Raw genomic sequence first — 24731 nt, 5'->3', positions numbered from 1 at the left:
TCTATGTGTATTGTCGGACCGGCAATTCATTAATAGCAGCGAGTAGTTTTAAATGACTTTTTTTCCTTTGAAATGTCATTTTGCTGTCAGACTGTTCTAAACACGGGAAACATGCGCCCCTTTACAGGCATACTATAGACACCCCCCAGGTACGAAATTTAAAGGAATATTACACTTTTATTGTTTCACTTTAAGCATTATTAAAATCACTGCTCCCGAAAAAAACGGCCGTTTTTAAAACTTTTTTTTGCATTGATCCATGTCCCTTGGGGCAGGACCCAGGTCCCCAAACACTTTTTATGACAATACCATGCATATAAGTCTTTAAAATTAGCACTTTTGATTTCTCCCATAGACTTTTAAAGGGTGTTCCACGGCTTTCGAATTTGCCGTGAACACTCCAAATTGTTTGCTGTTCGGCGAACTGGCGAACAGCCGATGTTCGAGTCGAACATGAGTTGGACTCGAACTCGAAGCTCATCCCTATTACTGTGCAACAAACGCCCCCCCAATAAAGAGAACCTGTCACCAGAGTACTGTCACACACTCCATCTGGATCTGTCACACAGGCCCAGCATCAGTACCGCCATCAGTGACCTGTCAGTACCACCATCAATACCACCATCAGTACCATCACACAGGCCTGCCATCAGTACTGCCATCAGTACCGTCACACAGGCCCGCCATCAGTGACCGTTCAGTACCACCATCAGTACCATCACACAGGCCCGCCATCAGTACTGCCATCAGTACCTTCACACAGGCCCGCCATCAGTGACCGTTCAGTACCACCATCAGTACCATCACACAGGCCCGCTATCAGTACTGCCATCAGTACCTTCACACAGGCCCGCCATCAGTGACCTGTCAGTACCACCAACAGTACAGTCACAGAGGCCCGCCATCAGTAGTGCCATCAGTACTGTCACACAGGCCCACCATCAGTACCGCCATCATGTCTAAAAGATTTTTCACACCTGAGGAGGCATATACCATCCTTACTATGTCGGATGATGAGAGCAGCGGGATGCTCTCATCATCCAATTCTGGTTCGTAATTCGAGCCAATAGAGAGTAGTGTATCGGGGACCGAGTCAGAGGAGGAAACAGTCCCTCCTAAAAGAATAAGGAGATCAGGAACAAGGTTTAGAAGAAGAATAAAGAAAAGAAGGCGCACCAGCCTTGTGCATTATCCTTTTGGTAAGTTTATTAAAAGAATAAGTTAAAAACTACTCACAAGCATGTGAACGAAAACCGCAATATGAAAGCCTTTGAATGGTGGCAATCGGTCAGATAACAACAGTCTCCTAGGTGATGAAAGAGAGGACATGAGGATCACTGCTGGTTGACGTATTTCGAAGGGATACCTTCTTCCTCAGAGCCTCCAAGGTTTAGCCTACAAGGTTTAGAAGACCTGCCTACCACCAGCAGTGCCAGACCCCAGGAAAGGAGCCCAGTACCAGTACTGGAATTACAAAGCAAACCCGAAGAATCTGGGCCCAGTCCTACCTTCCCGATGCCCTGGCAAAACACTTATGGTTACCTGCCAGCTCAGGGTCAGCTATAATCCCCCCTTTCACCGCACAGCCAGGTGTGCAGCTCAACACTACAAATTTTTTCACGATTAGATTTTTTTTTTTTTTGTTTTTCCCTGAAGATTTGCTGCGGTATATGGTGGACCAAACAAATCTCTATGCAGAGCATTTTATTGCCTCCAACTTCAATTTATCCTATGCCCGTATGTTCCATTGGTGACGTCTCACACTAGACGAGTTCAAATTGTTTTTGGGCCTTACATTTAATATTGGGGCTTACAAGGAAGAACGAACTGCATGTCCATTGGTCCACCCACCCCATCCACCACATACTCATTTATTCTGCTGTCATGTCCAGGACACACTATGACATGATTATGCGTTTCCTACATTTTAATGACAACTCGCAGTACCCTCCCTGAGATCATCCCAATCACGATAAATTGTATAAAATATGCCCCCTAATAAATTATTTTTACAAACGATTTGCTGAAGTGTATTTCCCAGACCAAAATATTTGTGTGGACGAATCCCTTATCTACTTTACTGGCCGGCTGCACTTCAAAAAGCATATTCCCAGTACGAGGGCCAGGTACGGGTTGAAACTGAATAAGCTTTGCGATAGTGCCACTGGATATGTGTATGCCTTCCGCATTTATGAAAGCAGACTCCCAGCTTCAGTTCCCTGAGTGCCCCACATATATCGGAACCAGTGGAAAATTTGCCTGCAACCTTGCATACCTCCTGTTCAAAAAAGGATATAATTTATATGTGGACAATTACTGCCCCTTTTTCATCACCCGTACCATGAAAAAAAACCCTGGCCTGCGGTACCTTCAGCAAAAACAGGAAGGGCTTCACACAAAATGTATTAACAAAAAGGCTACAAAGCGGGTAATCCGCATTTATGAGGAATGAGAAAGTGGAGGGACAAGAAAGATGTTCACGTGATGTCTACCATTAACAATGACACCTTGGTGGAGATTCAGGGAAGATGCGGCCCCATTGTAAAGCCTGAATGTGTCCATGATTATGATGAGATGCTACAACCATATTTATCAACCCGGAAGTCCCGTTACAGGTATAAAAACGTTGCATTTCATCTCTTTCATATGGCCATGTTTAATTTGTATGTCTGCTATCAAAACTCAACCGAAAACCAACCCATCACCCATCTCAAATATATTGAAGACATTGTCACTGCCCTGATTTACCAGCAAGGAAGCATTCACTCTGATAGTTTGAGTCAACTTCATGAGCAACATTTTCCCTATAACATTCCCCCCCCACAGAATCAGGAAGAAGACGCCAAAAGAAATGATGTGTATGCAGCAGAGGAGGAGTTAGAAGAGATACCAGTTATCATTGTCCCCAATGTCCCTCCCAACCTGGCCTATGCATTGGAGATTGCTTCAGAAGTTATCACACATTGATTAGATATTAGTTCCTCTTATGCTGCGTACACATGAGCGGACTTCTCCTCCGCCTGAACGCCGAAGGACTTTTCAACGGAGTTCCGACGGAGTTGCGACGGAGTTCCAACTAAACGGACTTGCCTACACACGATCACACCAAAGTCCGATCGTTTCTAACGTGATGACGTACGACCGGACTAGAATAAGGAAGTTCATAGCCAGTAGCCAATAGCTGCCCTTGCGTCCTTTTTTGTTCATTGGACTAGCATACAGACGAACTGATTTTTCGATCGGACTCAAGTCTGTCGGAAAGATTTGAAACATGTTCTATTTCTAGGTCCGTCGGAATGTTTGATACAAAAGGTCGGATGAAGGTCCGATGAAGCCCATACACGATCGGAATGTCCGACGGATTCGTTCCAGTCCGGTCGAAAAGTCCACTCGTGTGTACGCGTCCTTATTTTTAACAGACTGCCATTTCCCCATTTCAAATACCCGTGCGGATCATCTGCCTGCTACCATGTTTTTACCTTCTATGTTAACAAATAGGAAAAAATATACCGCGCTATGAAAAAAATAAGAATAGCAGCCAGCACAGCTATAGACAAAAAGCAATAATGTGGGTGTGAAATAAGTGCAGCGCTACTCTTACAATCAAATGAAATTGTATATCTATTGCAATACACAAATACTTCAAAATATAAACAAATATGTGAACGTAACCACATGTGAATAGTGTAATAACTACTCCTCTGTGTATAGATAAACAGTCCTGAAAATGCACCACTGTTGCAGTACACAAACACCTCTAAATATAGACAATTATGTGAACTTAACCACATGTGAATAGTGTAATGACTAAACTCTGTGCATAAATAGACAGTCCTGAAAATGCACAACTGAAAAAAGTCCAAAAATCAATGTGACTCAGAAAATAAATGTGGGAATCCAACCGCAGATGTGACCCTTGAGAAGAAACCTTGAGAAGGAAAGATAGCCAGAAAAAAAAACACCACCATAAATAGGAGGAGGCTTACCAGATCAAAATGACTTAGAGAGGCATATACCGCCCAAGTCGCATAGGCTTGTTAGACTCAGTATACCCAATGGATGTAGCTGGTCCTGGATCCACAACAGTTGACATCAGAGGTCAGAACATCAATAGGATATATGAAATGGACCCCAATACTTCATGTAGAATCAGAGGCTGGGTATCACGTGGCATATGTAATGCAATAAAAGAGAAAAAAGGGCTTGCATAGCGTGATACCGTTTTTAAAAGGTATATTTATTGTAGTAGTATTGTATTTATTGTAGTAAAAAATAAACACATTTTGAAGGTCGCAAGTAAGCTTAACATGAATGGATGCAGGTACAGGAGCGATGTATATGGGAAGGTCCACCCGACGCGTTTTGATTTAAACAGTCGTCCCTAGTCAAAACGCATCAGATGGACCTTCCCATATACATAGCTCCTGTACCTGTATCCTCTCATATTAGGCTTACTTGCGACCTTCAAAATGTGAGTGTTTATTTTTATACTACAATAAATATACCTTTTAAAAACAGTATCACGCTGTGCAAGCCCTTTTTTCTCTTATTGCATTACGTATGCCACGTGATACCCAGCCTCTGATTCTACATGAAGTATTGAGGTCCATTTCACATATCCTATTGATGTTCTGACCTCTGATGTCAGCTGTTGCGGATCCAGGACCAGCTACATCCATTGGGTTTACTGAGTCTAACAAGCCTATGAGACTTGGGCGGTATATGCCTCTCTAAGTCATTTTGATCTGGTAAGCCTCCTCCTATTTATGGTGATTTTTTTTTCCTGGCGATCTTTCCTTCTCAAGGTTCCTTCTCAAGAGTCACATCTGCAGTAGGATTCCCACATTTATTTGCTGAGTCACATTGATTTTTGGACTTTTTTCAGTTGTGCATTTTCAGGACTGTCTATTTATGCACAGAGTTTAGTCATTACACTATTCACATGTGGTTAAGTTCACATAATTGTCTATATTTAGAGGTGTTTGTGTACTGCAACAGTGGTGTATTTTCTGGACTGTTTATCTATACACAGAGGTGTAGTTATTACACTATTCACATGTGTTAAGTTCACATATTTGTTTATATTTTGAAGTATTTGTGTATTGCAATAGATATACAATTTGATTTGATTGTAAGAGTAGCGCTGCACTTATTTCACACCTACCTTCTATGTTAACGGACCCTGGCCTGTTTACTGATGATGCCTTTGGATGCCGTTTTAAACCATGTTTCTGACTCCCAACGACCTCGGCCTGTTAAACAACCATGTTTTTTGCCTGTCACATGGACTGATCTTTTTCCCTTCTACTTTAGTACACAGGAGTCTCACATATGTGAGGGGCTTCAGAATTGAGTAGAGAAAGTTTTTGTTTTTCTGTGTTCCCAGAATAGGGTCCGTAGTTCAGAGGCTTCAAAAAGATTTGGGTGGGAGAAGCCTCTACCCCTGTCCCCCTGGCCCTAAGCTTGATGGTCCTTCCTGCTGCCTGGACCAATACTTTGGCTGTGCTGACCATATCGCTGCCTGTAATGACCCAGGACTTTATGGACCATGTTTCTTCCTGCTGCCTGGCTGGGCCAATACTTTGGTTGTGTTGACCATATCTCTGCCTGCTGCCTCTACTGACTATGGACAGTATTTATGCCTGGACGATTCTGTTTGCTGCTGCTAACCACATCTCTGCATGCTACCTGGACCAATGCTTTGGCTGTGCTGACAGTTTCTCTGCCTGTACTAACTATGGACAGTATTCCTGCCTGCTGCCCGGACAATTGTTTTTGCTGTGGCTGACCACATCCCTGCCTACTGCCTTGACTGATGCTCTCCTCTGTGGATCACTGCACTACTAAAACCACAGGTAATCTTTTGTTAATTCGTATGTACATGCTATGTGTTAGAAATATGAAGGGCCTTCAAAAATGTGATCGGTAGTCAGAAAATTATATGTGTAATTTATGCTCCAAGTAACACTTGGAGATGCTACTTGGATGTTGGGCCTCTGTATGTGGCCAGGCTGTGTAAAAGTCTCACAATGTGATATCACTATACTCAGGAGGAGTAGCAGAATGTATTTTGGGGTGTCATTTTTGCTATGTGTTAGAAATATCATATAAATTGACAACTTTGTGTAAAAAAAAAAAAAAAAAATACGTTTTCATTTTCTTTCCACATTTTCTCAAAACTTGTGGAAAAAAATGACATGTTCAAAAGACTCATATTGCCTCATAGAATATACCTTGGGATGTTTTCTTTCCAAAACAGGGTCATTTTGTGTTCATTTTCATTGTTCTGGTGCTCCAGGGCCTTCAAACGTGTGATAGGTCATCATGAAATTATGTGTAATTTATGCTCCTAGAACGCCTTGAGATGCTACTTGGATGTTGGGCCTCTGTATGTGGCCAGGGTGTGAAAAGTCTCACACATGTGGTATTGCCATATTCAGGAGGAGTAGCAGAATGTATTTTGGGTATTATTTTTGCTATGTACATGCTATGTGTTAGAAATATATATATATATAATATAAATTGACAACTTTGTGTAAAAAAAAAATACATTTTCATTTTCTTTCCATGTTACAATAGAAACTAAAGAAAAGTGTTTGTTTTTCAAAATGTTTGCTCTTTTTTTTGCTTACTGTATATCGCAAAAAAATAAAAAAACCCAGTGGTGATTAAATACCACCAAAAGAAAGCTATATTTGTGTGAAAAAAAAAGTGGGTGGCGGCTTTCGTGTTCCAAACCTTCTGAGACGAGAAACCGAAAGGGACGTGATGGCGAATTTTGATTGCTAAAGTCAAATGTGGGAGGGTCTGGGGTGCAGTGCTCTGCGCCCCCCCGAGGACAATGTTAAACAAGCCAATTAGAGCCTCAGGCTCTAATCGCGTGCTTGTTAAAAAATGACGGAGCTAACAGACATTTATTTAATAGACGATTTATTCTTAAATAAATTATAATATGATTAACATTTTTTAACTAACCTAATGTTAAAAAATGTTAGTCATATTATCATTTATTTAAAAATAAATCGTTCTATGAATATGAACTTTGAGGGTGGCGGTGCCCCTGCGGCCCTTATGGACCGGCCGCTACTGCAGCTAAGTACCTTTTTTCCTAATCAATATACAGCTGTCACATGACACAGATCTTTTCCAGCCTGTCTTCAGGGAAATATAAGCCGGATGAGCTTCTAGTCACCTGCTGCTGGTCACATGTTAAAAATAAATAATAATTTAAAAAAAACAGTCTTTAGATTACAGAGTAAAAATAAATAAATAAATAAATAGTATCAATAATCTGTTTTAAATTGGCATACAAATATATATTTGAAATTAAATCTTTATTATTTTGTGGAAATAACAGGATGTGGGCGGATTTCTGTGAGGCACAGGCTGTGTCACGCTCCTCTAGCCTGTGTCCTAGAATAAGATGGAGGTGAAGCCTCCATTAATTTACATGTAATGTCCTTCCCCCATTGTGTTTAGCTGGTAAGTGGGAATGGAGGAGGAGGGAGGGAGTGGGCTGTCATTTACCAATGTGTATACACCCACATGTGTGACTCTATAGTCAAATGGGCTACTCAGATGTGATAGAGGTGAAATGCTCACTGAAAACTGAGCATGTGCACAGCTGTCACCACAGCTGCAAAATCCCTTGCTCCTCACAAGATATCTGACAGAGGAGTGAAAAGAACTATCAGAAGAGTTATCCAAGAGCCAAGGACCACATATGGAGAGCTTCAGAAAGACCTGGAATTAGCATGTACAATAGTTTCAAAGAAAATAATAAGTAACGCACTCAACTGCCATGGCCTGTATGCACGCTCACCACGCAAGACTTCATTGCTGAAGAAAAAACATGTTAAAGCTCATTTAATGTTTGCTGCACAGATGAGACCAAAATTGAACTCTTTGGATGCCATAATACACACCATGTTTGGAGGACAAATGGCACTTCACCCCAAAAACACCCCCCTACCAACAGTGAAGTTTGGAGGTGGGAACATCATGGTGTGGGGCAGTTTTTCAGCATACTGTACTGACAAACTTCATGTCATTGAAGGAAGGATGAATGGAAAAATGTACCAAGACATTCTTGATGAAAATCTGCTGCCATCTACCAGGATGATGAAGATGAAACAAGAGTGGACATTTCAGAAAGACAATGATCCCAAACACAAAGCCTGCTAGAATGATGGAAAAAATCTATGGAATGAACTAAACATCAGAGTTCATAGAGGCCGATGGAACCTTCAAAATGTGAAGAATCGGCCAAAATCACTTCTAAACAACGCAACTAGTTTCTCAATACAGGAGGTGTCTTGAAGCTGTCATTACCAACAAAGGATATTGTACCACGTATTTAATACATTTCTGTTCGTGTGTTTAATACTCTTTCCCTGTGTCATTCCATTTTATTACTTGGGAGGGGCTTTATGTTCGGGTCGAACATGAGTTCGACTCGAACATTGGCTGTTCGCCCGTTCGCCGAATAGCAAACAATTTGGGGTGTTCGTGGCAAATTCGAAAGCCACGGAACACCCTTTAAAAGGTTAATATGCAAGTTATTGTCATTAAAAGTGTTTGGGGACCTGGGTCCTGCCCCAGGGGACATGTATCAATGTAAAAAAAATGTAAAAAAAAGTTTTAAAAACGTCCGTTTTTTCGGGAGCAGTGATTTTAATAATGCTTAAAGTAAAACAATAAAAGTGTAATATTCCTTTAAATTTCGTAAAAAAAGTCATTTAAATCAGAATGAAAATGGAATGAATTGTCGGTCCGCCAATACACATAAAAGTTCATTGATAAAAACTGCATGGGATTCCCCCACAGGGGAACCCCGAACGAAAATTAAAAAAAAAATGCGTGGGGCCCCCCCAAATTCCATACCAGGCCCTTCAGGTCTGGTATGGATATTAAGGGGAACCCCGCGCCAAAATTTTTTTAAAAAATGGCGTGGGGGTACCCCCCAAAAATCCATACCAGACCCTTATCCGAGCACGCAACCTGGCAGGCCGCATGAAAAGAGGGGGGGATGAGAGAGCGCCCCCCCCTGAACCATACCAGGCCACATGCCCTCAACATTGGGTGGGTGCTTTGGGGTAGCCCCCCCAAAGCACCTTGTCCCCATGTTGATGGGGAGAAGGGCCTCATCCCAACAACCCTTGCCAGGTGGTTGTGGGGGTCTGCGGGCGGGGGGGCTTATCGGAATCTGGAAGCCCCCTTTAACAAAGGGACCCCCAGATCCCGCCCCCCCTGTGTGAATTGGTAATGGAGTACAAATGTACCCCTACCATTTACAAAAAAAGTGTCAAAAATGTTAAAAAAACACAATAGACGGTTTTTGACAATTCCTTTATTAATGTCCTCTTCTTTCCCCACTTCTTCTTCCATCTTCTAGCCGCGAGTAGTTTTAAATTACTTTTTTTCCTTTAGAAATGTCATTTTGTGCAGGGACTGTTTTAAACACGGGAAACATGCGCCACTTTACAGGCATACTATAGACACCCCCCAGGTACAAAATTTAAAGGAATATTACACATTTATTATTTACTTTAAGCATTATTAAAATCACTGCTCCTGAAAAAACGGCCATTTTTAAAACTTTTTTTTGCATTGATACATGTCCCCTGGGGCAGGACTGAGGTCCCCAAACACTTTTTAAGACAATGCCATGCATATAAGCCTTTAAAATTATCACTTTTGATATTTCATGTTCATGTCCCATAGACTTTAACGGTGTTCGCGTGTTCGAACAAATTTTTTGCCTGTTCGCATGTTCTGGTGCGAACCGAAGGGGGGGGGGGGGGGTGTTCGGACCATCCCTATTTATTACACATAACTTCATTTCTGAACTTATTTGTTTTGGTATCTTTGTATGTATGAATTGTATGGGTTGTTACCGACATGTGGGGAAAATGTCATGTCAAAAGCACCTTTAGAAATATATTTACCTAGAAAAATGGTGACATGTTCAATACTTATTTTACCTGCTGTAAGTGTGTACATTATTGGGAATTTTGCACATCTCAGGGGTCATAAAAAGCAGCTAGCTTCTGCATGAAAATATTGATTCTTGGAAGCATTGAGACAAAGTACAAGTGCATGTATATTATATACCACTTTGTGACAAACGCTAAATGGTAAGCCACACAAGTAAGGTGGAAGCAAGAACAAAGCATAAAAATAGTCATAGAGATGCAAGTTGGGTATTTAGGTTACCACATAGGAAAGAAAAGCAGCAATAGCATCACCTGATACAGAAATGTGGTGTTGGGGGGAAGGGGGGAGGGTAATTGCATTGTTTTCAGCAGTCCTAATTTTTGCAGGACTGTTTTACTTTTCTGGTTTAAAAAGTGGAGGTGATTGCATAAAGTAAAAAGACAAAATATTACTCCTATCATAAATGTATAATCAACATAGGAAGTGCACAGCAGGGTGGCTCATGAACTTTATACGAAATACAAAATTTTACCAGCATTCAGCTCTGTTTGCAAAAGATAAAATTGCGTAAAATATACTCAATGGCCACGTTGTGAAAACCGAATACCGAAAGTGTTTTTGATTAAGATTTGCAAATATAAATATGAGTTGTCTACAGTAAATCAGCTTGTGTTTTTAAAGGTTGCGTGATGTAACAAAATTTTATTTTACATTTTTTGTTTGAAATTTATAAAAAAATATATATATTTTTAGTTTCTTTTGTGTATCTGTACCTCTAAATAATCCCATGAGCACTTAGACTGTTTTGTTTGAAATATATTATCAGTGATGCGAGAACATCATTTAGTGTCCCAGATCAATATCACTATCACTGTTGGAGCTGGACCAATGTAACTATGTACAACAGTGGTTCTCAACCCCTCTAGTGCCGTGACCCCTTGATAAAATTTCCCAAGTTGTGGGGACCCCTAACAGTAAAATTATTTTCGTAGCGCGGGTTGTCAGCACCCAAGGCAAGACAAGAATTTTGCGCCCCTAACCCATTTAGCGCTCCCTGAGTCTCTTTAACTCACTGTACCACTCTTTCTCTTTGTTCTCCTTTCTTTCTTCTCCTTTCCCTTTTATCTCTCTCTATCCTAATTTCTTATTTTTTTTATCCCATCCCTCTCTCTAGCCTCTTTCTTGCTCTTTCTCCTATTCTTTCTCTCCCTTTTTCTTTGTCCCCACCCTCTTATCCTCTCCCTTTCATGTATTCTCTATTTTTATTCCTTCTCTTACTCCTTGGTGGGGAGGTAGGGGGGAATGGGATGAGTGGCAGTGCTGGTGGGGAGTTCTGATCAGCCAACTTAGGTGCTCTTGATCGAGGTCATCTGCTGATGTGAGAACTGTAGTGGGGACTTTTAATGGCAACTATAATCACAGGTAGTGCTACTCACTGTGTCTCTGGCTTCACTGTGTCTCCGACTTTGTGGTGTCTCGTAGCAGTGACACCTATGCTGAAATTAGGAGATAGGCCGTGAACTGAATGGGTGGCCGTGAAGAGGGTGAGTGGGCGGTCGCGGGCTCCAGGAATAGCCTAGCCTGGTGGCCACAGGCTCCCGGGACAGCCCTGCTGAGCGGCCGCAAAAAGGCTGGGAGAGTGGTGCGGGCTTCAGGGACAGCCCAGAATTTGGTGACCCCTGGCAAATCGTCATTCAACCCCCGCGGGGTCCCCCCCCCAGGTTGAGAACCACTGATGTACAACATGCCCGAATCCCTGAAAAGCCCTAAGGGGGACCTTTTTCCTCAGAACCCGTTGACTGTATTTGATGTTCTTAACCAACAAACATTTCAAAAAAGTGATTTGAATTTTTGTACTAGGTGCTTTTCAATACCCACCCCAAAACACTTTCAATGGTATACAGACCAAAAAAGGAACAAATAATGGAAATTTATTGTTAGGGTTTACACACACTTTAACCACTTCATTACCATGCTATAGTAGAAAGACGCCTACAGTGCGGCTCTCTTGTTCTGGGAGGGCGTCCATGAATGTCCTCTCAGAACCACACCCCCCACGCGCCCCCTGGGGCACGCATCAGGCGCGTCCTGTGACCGCTGTGTCGTTTCGGACACCGCTGATCACCTATCACTGTAAAGGGCCAATCAGTCTAAAGGCCCTTTAGTATGTGATCAGCTGTGTCCAATCACCAATGATATCATGTAAACAGACTTGCCAGTTATTGGCAGTACTTTCCTCACGCTTTGCCTGTGTGAGGAAAGGAGTGTTGATAACCGGCAAGGCTGTCAGCACACTGTTTACACTGATAATCAGGGCACTGATCATCAGTGTCCTGTTGATCAGTGCAGCATCATCAGTGCCTATAAGTGCAGCTTATCAGAGCCCATCAGTGCTGCCTATTAGTGCCCATCAGTGCCACCTCATTAGTGCCCATCAGTGCCACCTCATTAGTGCCCATCAGTGCACCTTATCAGTGGCCATCAGTTCTCATCAGTGCTGCCTCATCAGTGCCCATCAGTCCAGCCTATGAATGCAGCCTCCACAGTGCCCCCTTATTATTGCCCATCAGTGCTGCCTCATAAGTTCCCATCAGCGCAGCCTCATTAGCGCACATCCATTTTTTTCTAAATGTTTGTTCTTTTTTTCAATTGTTTAGCAAAAAATAAAAAACCCAGTGGTGATTCAATTCTACTAAAAGAAAGCTCTATCTGTCTCAAAACAAAATGATAAAAAATGTCATTGAGTACAGTGTTGCCAGTTCAGCGACTTTGTCTAGGCAAAGATGATGTCATCGGTCCGCTGCAGGGAGAAGAAATTTCCTCAGACTGCAACTTTGTAGCAAGTCAAAAGGTGGAAGGCCATAGCAGTTGCTGATCTGTGTTAGTCCAGAAAGTATATGGCAACCCTAGATGATGTCTGAATAAAGATGATGCCATCCTTCTGGGAAGAAAAGCAGGTAAAGGCATTGTCAGAGGGAAGCACTGTGAACTCTGTAAAAGATAATAAATATCTGGAAAGTAGACAATAATTCAGAACCTCATTGCTTCCAAGACCCAAACACATTTCTTCCACTGTGGGCATGATGTGTGCCAATCCCTGGAGCCTGAACAGAAAATACAAACACAAAAAGCAGCTCTCCAGCACATTGCTTCCTCCAGGAACCTTTATTAGTCAAACCCGTACATCCTGTGCACTACCACCTCAAGACTGCCCCACTGAAACATTTTCACATTTCACATTTTAACATGAAAAAATATCTAGGTCAACTTTAAACTTGAAGGCTCTATAAGATGTAAATATCACTTTTGGCTGGACTGACCCTTTAATGGGACCTGCATAGATCAACTGAGCTGTCATTAGATGAGGAATAAAATAGGCCAAAAATTCGAAGCTAGCTTGTAGACTTTCTTCCCTAGAGTCTGTGGAGGTCTCAGGTAAATTAGAGACAGTTTGATTATTGATGGAATCTCTCTAACTGTTTAAATCCCATGAAGGGCTCATAATGGGAGTTTCCACTTCCGAGCGAGCCTGCACAACCTGCACTGTCACCCTCCAACCACCAGGGGGGGCCTGCTCCCCTTCTCCCAGCACCACTACTCCCTTCCCTCTCTGTGGTCAAATCGGCGACACTCAGGAAGAAGATGAGGAGAAGAAGGAGAAGGGGAAGGAGGAGAGCTGGGCCATGGACAGGAATGTCATAGTCCACTTTTGAGACTCATGCACCGCTACGGTCTATAGAAGTGAGGAATCAGCATGTCTTGGGGGACTTCATGCTGAGCTGACTTCAGATGACAGGCTGCACCCCCCTCCCCCCCCACGGTGACAGGATGCACCCTCATCACCACCACCACCCACGACAGGCTCCACCCTCATCACCACCGCTCCCTCTCAGTCTGTGATGGGGCGGGGTCTTCAGCAATGGCGGTCCCTGGTGCCGGTGTCTTGCCGAGAAAGTTCCCCCGGCGGATAAGGACCCCCCTGTACTGCGCAGGCGCAGCACTTGCGCAGTACGAACGACTAAGGAGCCGCTGAAGATAGCCAAAGCTGAAAACCTTCAATCAGCTGTAGACAGCGCCTGCGCACTGAGTCCAGGTTCAAGCCCACCATCCAAGTGGACCTAGAGGTAGAATAAAAAAGTGCCGAGCAAAGCGAGGCCGTGCCCGAAGCGTGGCGAGCGAAGCGAGCCCGCGAGGGGCACTGTTATAGGCGCCATGTACAGCTGATTTACACCTATTTAGCTTCAGCTATTTCCGCCGGCTCGTACTACGCAAGCGCTGTGCCTGCACAGTACAGTGGGGTCCTTATCCGTCGAGGAGAACTTTCTCGGCAGAACACCGGGAAAGTTGGGGATCGCTGCTCTACTTGTGGTCATGCCAAAATTGGTAAGGCTGTCAACCCATATAGACCTACATCCAGAAACAACTTTGTGTCACTATGAAAAGAAATTCTGAGCCAGTTGAGGCAATACAAATTGTTAATTATTTTATCTTGGGTTAAAAAACAAATATACTATAAAATAACAATTAAATACAAACGTCTGTGCTAATACAAGTATGCAAACAATAAGCAGCACACATATGATTGATATACTATATATATAGAGAATCTTCTTAGTAATGCAGCACTTCAATGTTGAAATAACTCGTATATATCTCCATGAGAATAATAGAAAACATATAGAAAACAATGTTTCTTCCACTCAACAGAGAAAATAGGTGATCCACCAGATAGTTGGACCTCACAAATAGAAAAGGTCTATATGGGCTTGATAAAGCAACATCATGTTGGACTCAGAAACCAAACATCCTTTCATGGAACACCAATATGAGAAATACCAGGAAAGACTATATTCTCCCATAATGGCTTTGTCAAGGTAAACTCTATCCATCCATGTGTATCCATCCATTATCCACATGAAGAAAAGAGGAGGATTCCAATAGTCTGGGTACTGTTAAAACAACTTTATCAGAACTTTAAAATTCCTACATGGATGACCCAATGGATTGTGTCTGACAGCAGTGTTTCCTTAGCTCCACCCTAGCAGTTCCATCCTAGAGAATGTCATCAGGGGTGGAGCACACTGCACTTATTTACATGGAGGTGTTGAAGTTTCTTCAACATAAAATGAATGATACTTTAAATCCTTTTGGTCATCACATACAGTACAATAGGCGATATTTTCCAAATTTTTTTTTGTTTTATCAATTTAGTGAAAGTGGAAAATACCTTTTTGAGGTGCACAAGGTCACATCTCTATGGACATTAATATTAGAGGTCTCTGATAGCTTTGAAAGTCTAAACTAGTCTTTCTTTTTTCAGGGAGACCAATTGTTGCTAACTAATGATAGAAGAACATGCATGGGTTTGATTTGTGATTTGTAAGCGTTAAGGTTAAAATTTAGTTATTCGGTTTATAAAGACAATTAAATGGTTTTCCTATAGATGAAATAAAGTAATTTTAATTTTATGAAAAGTTTACATTCGTTATTTGTCATATTGAAAGTCTCTGAAGAAAGTGAAGTGCGTAAGTAATTCCACAGAATCCCGAAAGACTTGAAGAGATTTCTAATACTTTCTTTTGGATGAAAGCTGTCTTTGGATGAACTGGACACAAGTCATACCCCTTGGACTATTGAGCTCAACTGGTCCATTAAAGTCATAATTACTTTATTTTTACTTCAAACGGTGTTGCTGTAGTTTTACTGAAGTCCTTCATAATATCTCAGCAGTTTTTTTTTACTAAATAATATCCTTTGAGATCTTACTCTTAACTTGATTTTGAGTCTCAGACGTCACCTTAAAAAAGTTTTAAAGAGCGAGCACAATAGATCACAAAAACGTCTTCAGTATAAAGTTCTATAGATCAAGCTTTCCATTGTCCAACTTCATTGTTAATGTTCACAGGAAGGTTCCTCGTCTAGTTCAAACGCACCGTTGCATACTCAACTTCACCTGCTTCTTCAATTTGGAAATAAGCTTTTTTTGCATCATAGTTTAAATCGGCGTAGACTATAGAGTCTTCTTCTGGTGAAAGGGGAACGCTGGGCCGGCGGCCCAGATGGGCATTGTCGTAGGTGGTTTCGGTGGGCACTGTAGTGAACTCATCTTCTGGTGGACATGAAGGCTTGACACGCTCCAAGCAGTTCTCATGACCTACTGATGTAGCTATAAACTCTACCTGAAAAAAAAAAACATACAATGTATTTTTAAAAAAGTGTTGTTAGAATACATAAATACATATTTACTGCATGTGTGTGTGTGAGTTGTGGTTTGAGAGGTAATGTTATAAATTGGCTGGCAATCTGAATATTTTGGCCATACTGCACAATAATTTAAATTAGTTGAAGAGCACTTGCCATGCCATTTATGCTTGCAGGAGCCAGGCAAGAGGGGCTGGCTGTCGGGGCTGGGCTCAGCCCTTCTTTCTCTGAGCTGGCTGCTCAGCTGTTGGCTAATTGCCAGCTCCTATCTCTCCACAGTTACTCAGCTGTTAATGATATCCTGCTCGTCAGTCCTGCCTACTTAACAACTTACCGACCGGCTCCTGTACATATACGTCGGCACTTTGAAGAGGGATGTCTCAGTAACGGCAGCAGCTGCTGCCACAACCGAGGTATCCATCTTTACAGGAGTCGGTCATGTTTCCGATAATGGTGGTCTCCGCGGCGGATTCGCCATAAGATCACCGTTATCGGCGGCGGGAGAGGTGCCACCCCCCTCCCGCCGCTCTCCCGCGCCCTCTGCCTCTTACCTGAGTCGTCGGTAGCGGCGGAGGAGATCGGGACCTGTCACTTCCTCGGTCTGGAGACGAGAGAGGCTAAGATGGCGCCCACCCGTCTCCATACCATAGGACGGCGGAAGCGACGTCATAATGTCAGCTCCGCCCATATGTCTTAAAGGCATTTTTTTTTGTCTTTTTTTTTTTTTTTGCATTTTTTTTTTTTTTTTTGCATTTTAGTGTAAATATGAGATCTAAGGACTTTTTGACCCCAGATCTCATATTTAAGAGGACCTGTCATACTTTTTTCTATTACAAGGGATGTTTACATTCCTTGTAATAGGAATAAAAGTGATCCAAATTAAAAAAAAAAAAAAAACAGTGAAAAAATAATTAAAATAAAGTAAAATAAATAGGAAAAAAAAAAAATTTTAAAGCGCCCTGTCCCGACGAGCTCGCGCGCAGAAGCAAACGCATACGTGAGTAGCGCCCGCATATGAAAATGGTGGTCAAACCACACATGTGAGGTATTGCTGCGACTAGTAGAGCGAGAGCAATAATTCTAGTCCTAGACCTCCTCTGTAACGCAAAACATGCAACCTGCAGAATTTTTTAAACGTCTCCTATGGGGATTTTTAAGGGTATAAGTTTGACGCCATTCCACGAGCGGGCGCAATTTTGAAGCGTGACATGTTGGGTATCAGTTTACTTGGCATAACATTATATTTCACAATATTAAAAAAATTGGGCTAACTTTACTGTTGTCTTATTTTTTTTATTCAAAAAAGTGAATTTTTTCCAAAAAAAGTGCGCTTAGAAGACCGCTGCGCAAATACGGTGCAAAAAAAAGTATTGCAATGACCGCCATTTTATTCACTAGGATGTTAAAAAAAAAAAACAATATATAATGTTTGAGGGTTCTAAGTTATTTTCTAGCAAAAAAACCTGTTTTAAACATGCAAACACCTAAAATCCAAAAAGAGGCTGGTCCTTAAGTGGTTAAGCCGTCCAGCCCAGCGGATTTCTGCCTTCACCTTAGTCAACATCACAGAGACGCTCTCCTGCATTCCTGTTAAAAGACTTGCTTGGCTGACATCCCTCCTGGCTCCTGATCCTGCTTGCTGTTTTACTACGCTCATCTCCGGCTCCCTGATATTTGGCTTGTCTGACTATCTGTTCCGGTTCCTGAACTCTGGCTATGTTTTGACTACGTTTGTTCTATTTATTTTTTATTATTAAACAAGTGTGATTTAACTGTACTTCTGTCTCGGTCTGATTTCATGGTTTCTGACAGTGACACCCGAGGCCGGTAGGAGAGGCTGCTAATCATGCAGCACTGTGATTGTCTGAACAGTGCTGATGTCATTGGGAACCTGTTCTCCTGGTCATTAGCAGGTGACCCAATGGTATCAGTTCTGTGAGTGCCGATAGAGTGCACATCAGAACAAGACAGTGATACCTATGTTGTGCCTGGAGGTTAAAGGTTCACCTTTTGCAACATGTTACACCCATATTAAGGATGCAAAATGTAACATGTTACAAATGTATCTGCCCCCTGATCCCCTTTTTTTGCAGCGAGCAGGGGATCTCCTCTCCCCACTCGCTGCCACAACCTAAAGAAAATGCAGCCGTGCTGGGCTCCACCCGCCCGGCTGCATCATTCATTTAGAATTCTGTGAATGAATGGACTACAACTACCGACAGCCTTTGCGTCTGTCAGCTTGTAGTTCTCAATTAACTACCACGGCGCTGCTGAGCGCTGTGGTCATTTATTGATTCTTCCTGTCAGTGTAAAACTGCCTGCCCCTACGATGTACGATGTACGGGCATACAGATCTGCAGGAGACCTGCAATGCAGCAGTGATCTGCTGATCACTGGTGCAATGTTTTCCAGGCTCCTAAAGACATAAAAATAGAAAATGCCCTTTTTTTTTTACCTGCAAAAAAAATGTGCATTTAATATTTTCTGTTAAACAGTGAACTTATACCTTAAGACCCACCTGCATTGCCACATATATGTCTATGCATGTGTCTATGCACACTATTTTATGCTAGAAGAGTTTTTCAAGCTTCCGCGTTTAGGATCAGGAAAAAAAAATTTTTGTAGAGTTTTTGGGAGCGTTTTCCCTTCATAAAAAAAAAAAAACGCTAAACTCCCCTAAACCCTACAAAAATGCTCTTAACAGCTTTTTTCAGACTTATAAAACGAATAAAACGCTCCTAAAAGCCACTAAAATGCTACTACAAGCTGCCACAAAAACACTATTTTTAGCGTTTTTCATTTAGCGTTTTTTTTTCTAGCATTTTTTGAGCTTATAAAAAAACGCTAGTGTGCCTCTTTTTGCTGTTTTGGTCCAATTGGGGAGATCAATCCAAGATATCACCAGCACACCACATTCAGATAAGCAAACAGGACACTTTAGTGTCACCAACAGAAGGAAACAACATTTCTATGCCATTAGGGGCCTCTACCTCAGTCAACAGTGACGATTGGAAGAGGCCCCTAGTGGCCCAGAGATGTCGCTTCCTTCTGTTGGTGACAGTAAAGTGTCCTGTTTGTGTATCTATCTAAATATGATGAGCTGATGAGATCTTGGATTGGACCTATGCTTTGGTGGTGCCATCAGCCAATTCACCACACCATTCTCTTATGACTGGGTCTATTTAGTGTATGTGTTAGCCTCTTTTTTTTTTTTTTTTTCTACTATTGGGGAAATTTCCCTTCACTTTCTTTCCCGGAGACACAAAAGACTATAAAGTAAGGGGAATTTCCCTTTATACCAGGGGTCTCCAAATTTTCTAAACAAAGGGTCAACTTACTATCCTAACTTTAGGGTAGCTGGACTGTGGCCAGCAGGAATAGAATTTTTTTCTGGCATCAGTGGGAGTAAACAGTGCCCCATCTTTGGTATTAGTGGGAGGAATAGTGCCCCAATATTGGTTTCAGTGGGCGGAATAGTGCCCCTTTGTTGGTGCCAATTGGGAGGAATAGTGCCCTGTTGTTGATGTCAGTGGGCAGAATAGTGTCTCATATTAATGGGAGGAATAGTGCCCTTTTGTTGGTGCCAGTGGGAGGAATAGTGCCCCAATGTTGGTGCCAGTGGGAGGAATAGTGCCCTGTTGTTGATGCCAGTGGGCAGAATAGTGTCTCATATCAATGGGAGGAATAGTGCCCATTTGTTGGTGTTAGTGGGAGGAATAGTGCCCTATTGTTGGTGTCAGTGGGAGGAATAGTGCCCCTTTGTGCCAGTGGAGGAATAGGGCCCATTGTTGGTGTCAGTGGGAGGAATAGTGCCTCAATGTTCGTGTCAGTGGGAGGAATAGTACCCCATTGTTGGTGCCAGTAGGAGGAATAGTGCCCCATTGTTGGTGTTAGTGGGAGGAATAGTGCCCCTTTGTTGGTGTCATTGGGCAGAATAGTGTCTCATATCAGTGGGAGAAATAGTGTCCCATTGTTGATATCAGTGGGAGGAATAATGCCCCAAGGGCCGAATAAAGGCAAGCAAAGGGCAGCATCTGGCCCCTGGGGTGCAGTTTGGAGACCACTGCTTTATACAATTTCAACTGGAACTGATGCCAACAACCCCCTCCCATTGGTAAATTTCCTGTTCCAGTAAACACTGTAAAATTTAGATTTTTATATAATTTTTTATCCAGTGACAATAATCACCAGGACAAAACCGAGAGGGTTAATCTCTCCATGTGGGGGCACACAAAACTTAACCAGTGTTCTAACCCTTCACCTTCCTATTCAAATCTTTAAGGCTCGGTTCACACCTAAACCGGCCGCAGATCACACAGCAACGCTGTGCTTCCCTGTTTTCCGTTTCAGGGCAGAATCTTTGCCTGAATTCGGCTCTGAAAAAGAGCCAAAGTGCGCTCCGCAGCTGCTCCGGAGATATGCAAACCGGCTCCATAGAGAGCTCCATAGAGAGCCTGTCACAGTCTCCTGCTATGCGAATTGGATGCGGTGAATCCCGCACCCAATTCGCATAGGTGTGGACCCAGCCTTAAAAAATTATTTATGACTTTTAGGCTCACTCAATCCCATTAAAAAAAAAAAAAAGGAATAGTCACAGAACCGAATAGCTTGATGAGGTTGTTGTATATCGTATTCCTCCATTTATTTTTTTAACCCTGAGATTCTTACCCTGGAAAGCTCGTGAACATGCACAAGTGTGAACCTACAGTATGGTAAAAGGTCCTGTACTGCAGGAGTGTATCGTTTTATTACCAGAACACTGTCAGTTTGTATTCATTTGTATCAACCTTTAGATTGGATATCCCATGAGGAAGTCTGATATGACGAAACATGTCGGGGCGTGGCTGTACGGCACCTATTACTAGTCAGTAGCGACGGACGGGACTTTGCTGTGGATCTCCGTGCATCGGCGGGAGCCTTCAAAACGCTTCAGAGGAACTGCCCCTCGGGCTGTGTCGCCAGCTGGTGATCCACATCTTTAGATTGTCAGCGGAGAGGGGTGAGAACTTACACATCGCTGCTTCTTGAGGTCCGCCGTGACCTTCAGCTTTACAGTGGTGCTGGGCGTTTCACAGAGGAGGATTTGGTTTGATTTGGAAATGCTTTGCAGTGTCAGTTTGGCTTGAATCAAGAGTTGTTCATGTGAGTGCAATGATTGAAGTTTTAGTTGAATAAATTTTACACATTTTTTACGGTATCACACTATCTTGAGTTCTTTTTTATGAATTGAGGTAATACTTGGATCATTAAAGAATCTGGATCCTTGGACCCTTCATTGACCAACCCTACACTTATGCCTTTTTGCCAAAACACGAGAGTGTGAGGCATGTGGAGCTGGTGAGTGGTGAATTCAAGGGGAGAGGAGTCACTAACACTGATTGATTTGGTGGATTATTTTCCAGAGACCTCACCTTTCCTGCACGGTGTCCTGTCTTGGGAATATTTATGGACTATTGTTTAGAGTTCATGCTTTTCATATTATATATATTGCTGTGCATTTGATACATCTGTATAGGGATTTATAATGTTCACTTTCTCACACTGATGAGATTTTCCATGATTATTTTCATTCATTTTGTTTGATGTACACATATTATTTGGTGGAACACTAGATTATCACTTTGCACTTTAGCTAGGGGCTACACCGCCATTTAGCGCCACTTTTTCTGTCTTACAAGTACGTATATAGTCTAGGATTACTTGGAAATTACAGAAGGATTTGCATAGTGGATATCATTATAGCTTGGACATAATATCAATGGGGCAATATATGCCGTACCTCTTCTGTTGTTTCTGGGCCTTTAGAAGATCTGTGTTTTCCTGGAAGCAGAGGGGGAAATTGTTAAAACAAAAATAATAAAATGGAAAAAAAAAAACAAAAACAAAACAAACATATTATAATAAGTAGAAGAGTTTACTACACATACACAAATAGATAGTCAACACACTACAGTGTTATTTAAAGTGTTACTAAAGTGAGATTTTTAAAAATTTTTTTTAATTAAAATAACAAACATGTTATACTTACCTGCTCTGTGCAGTGGTATTGCACAGAGTGGCCCCGATCCTCCTCTTCTAGGGTCCCCAGTGGCAATCTTGGCTCCTCCTCTTCTTTTTCTGTCCCCATTGCAAGCCTTTTTCTTTGGGGACATGCAGTGCGTACTCGCTACCGACCTATGTGTCTACGCAGCCGCGCTCCATAGACTTACACAGCGGGACTTGTGCCCACCCCCACTTCCTCTTCACTGCATTTGATTGACAGCAGCAAGAACCAATGGCTCCTGCTGCTACTCGAATGCTGTGTGAAGAGGAAGGGGAGAAGAGATGCAGCCATGCACAGCGCTGATCTCCCCCCCCCCCCCCCCCCCCCTTTACACAGGGAAATTGAAAACTTTTTTCTTTACCTTAATGCAAACAATGCATTAAGGTAAAAAAAACCTTTTTAGGTTTAGTAACACTTTAAAGCAGAATTAAAGTGATTGTAATCCCTGACCTTGTAAAACAACCTATTCAGTTTAAAATAGAAAACAAAAGGAAAACATTTGTGTATAGATATAAAAAAAAAAAAACATTATAAACATCTTTTTCCCCTTTTCTATAAGTGATCACATTCCTTCTGTTTTCAGCTGAATAAGATTTGGGGGAGGAGAAACAGCAGCACACTGCTGAGCTTTCCGGTGAATGGCTGTGCAAGGGGGCGGGGGTTGTCAGCAGAAGTCTGATTATTGGATGAGAGCCAGAGAACTGACCATGCTGTGCTCTCATGACTAATATGGTCAGTTTTTAATAGGAAAGCAGAGGGACTGGCAGGTACACCAGGGATTTCACATAAAGGAAGCAATACGAAGAGAGCAGGATACTTTCTCATATGAGTGCATGATACAGCAGTCACATACCAGGAATATGAAAGGCTGGGCTTACATATCCTTTAACTACTTCCCGCCCCTGCTATAGCCAAATGATGGCTACAGCGTGGGCTTACTTTGCCGGGACTCAGCTGATCACAGATCGGGGTAAGGGGCCAATCACAGTGGCCCTTTACCACATGATCAGCTGTGTCCAATGACAGTTGATCACGATGTGAACAGAAGCCGGTTACCGGCACTCTTTTCCTCACTGACAGCATGAGGAGAGGAGAGCTGATAACCGGCTTCTGTTAAAGGAACCTCTACACTGATTATCAGGGCACTGATTATCAGTGCAGTCCCAACAGTTCCCACCAGTGCTGCCTATCAGTGCCCATCAGTGCTACCTATTAGTGTTCATCAGTGCCACCTATCAGTGCCGCCTATCAGTGCCACCTATCAGTGCCCATCAGTGCCACCTATCAGTGCCCATCAGAGCCACCTATCAGTACCCATCAGTACCACCTATCAATGCAGCCTCATCAGTGCCCACCAGTGCCGCCTCATCAGTGCCCACCAGTGCAGCCTCATCAGTGCCCACCAGTGCAGCATCGTCAGTGCCGCCTCATCAGTGCCCATCAGTGCAGCCTCATCAGTGCCCACCAGTGCAGCCTCATCAGTGTCGCCTCATTAGTGCCCATCAGTGCCGCCTCATCAGTGCCCATCAGTGCAGCCTCATCAGTGCCCATCAGTGCAGCCTCAACAGCATTAACTGTTTGCAAAATTTTATAACAAACTATGAAAAAAGGTTTGGGTTTTTTTTCTAAATTTTTTTTTTTTTTCATTTGTTTAGCAAAAAATAAAAAACCCCAGAGATGATCAAATACCACCAAAAGAAAGCTCTGTGTGAAAAAAAATGATAAAAAAATTCATATGGGTACAGTGTTGTATGACCGCGCAATTGTCATTCAAAGTGTGACAGCGCTGAAAGCTGAATATTGGCCTGGTGGAAGGGGGTAAAAGTGCCCGGTAGGCAAGTAGTTAAACTTACAAAAAAAGAGACATGGACAAGCAGGATTTTTTGACCCTATTGGTTTCTTCTGCCATAACTGCTTCTACATGCCGGTCAAGATTTATGTATACTGAGACATTCAGTGTACATTTATGGCATGGCTCTCTTCTGTGCTGATGTGACTCCCTTGTCCACACACAGGACTGACATCATCACAGCCCAGGCCCCCCTGGCTCCACTTCTGACTCCACCCCATTTGCCCTGTCCATATATACCCCCACCTTTTTAACCACTTACGGACCGCCCGTCATCGTTATAAGTCTGCACTTTGAAGAGGAATATCGTTGTTATGGCAGCAGCTAGCTACCATAACCCCGGTATCTTCTTCTTCAGCGGGCGGTCGGCTTTCAGATAAAAGTGATACTGGGACCTTTTCTACTCCCTGTGGCTACATTCAGGCCCCCTAAAATCAGAAGGACCATAAACTGGCCCTTTGTTTAGAGATTTTGAAGACCCCTGGCATAGTGTAACAGAAGGCAATAAATACAGTACATACCTCCTGGCTCTTTACAGTGCTAGTCATGTCACCGATAGGGTAGGGATTAGATTACATGGTCTTTGTTGAAGGGAGGGAAACAGATTTGATCATCATCTGCTTTTGTACATACACTATATTGTCAAAAGTATTGGGACGCCTGCCTTAACCGGCACATGAACTTTAATGGCACTCCCAGTCT

The 24731-nt window shown here is 42.6% G+C and overlaps 1 protein-coding gene across 1 annotated transcript in view; it reads right to left on the bottom strand.

The window, feature by feature from the left end:
- Positions 1-14404: 14404 nt before the first annotated feature.
- LOC141129340 (uncharacterized) overlaps positions 14405-24731 on the bottom strand; it is a 73010-nt gene continuing 62683 nt past the window's right edge. Inside the window, exons 5-6 of the mRNA XM_073617315.1 lie at positions 21917-21957; positions 14405-16115 (exon numbers count right to left, since the gene is read on the bottom strand). Of these exons, the coding sequence (XP_073473416.1) occupies positions 15855-16115; positions 21917-21957 (302 nt within the window). The 3' untranslated portion in view covers positions 14405-15854. The remainder of the gene's footprint in view (positions 16116-21916; positions 21958-24731) is intronic.

Source organism: Aquarana catesbeiana, linkage group LG02 (genome assembly GCF_042186555.1).
Source record: "Aquarana catesbeiana isolate 2022-GZ linkage group LG02, ASM4218655v1, whole genome shotgun sequence".
NCBI lineage: Eukaryota > Metazoa > Chordata > Amphibia > Anura > Ranidae > Aquarana > Aquarana catesbeiana.
The sequence above is the reverse complement of the archived record's forward strand: the minus strand, read 5'-3'. Positions and strand labels throughout refer to the sequence as shown.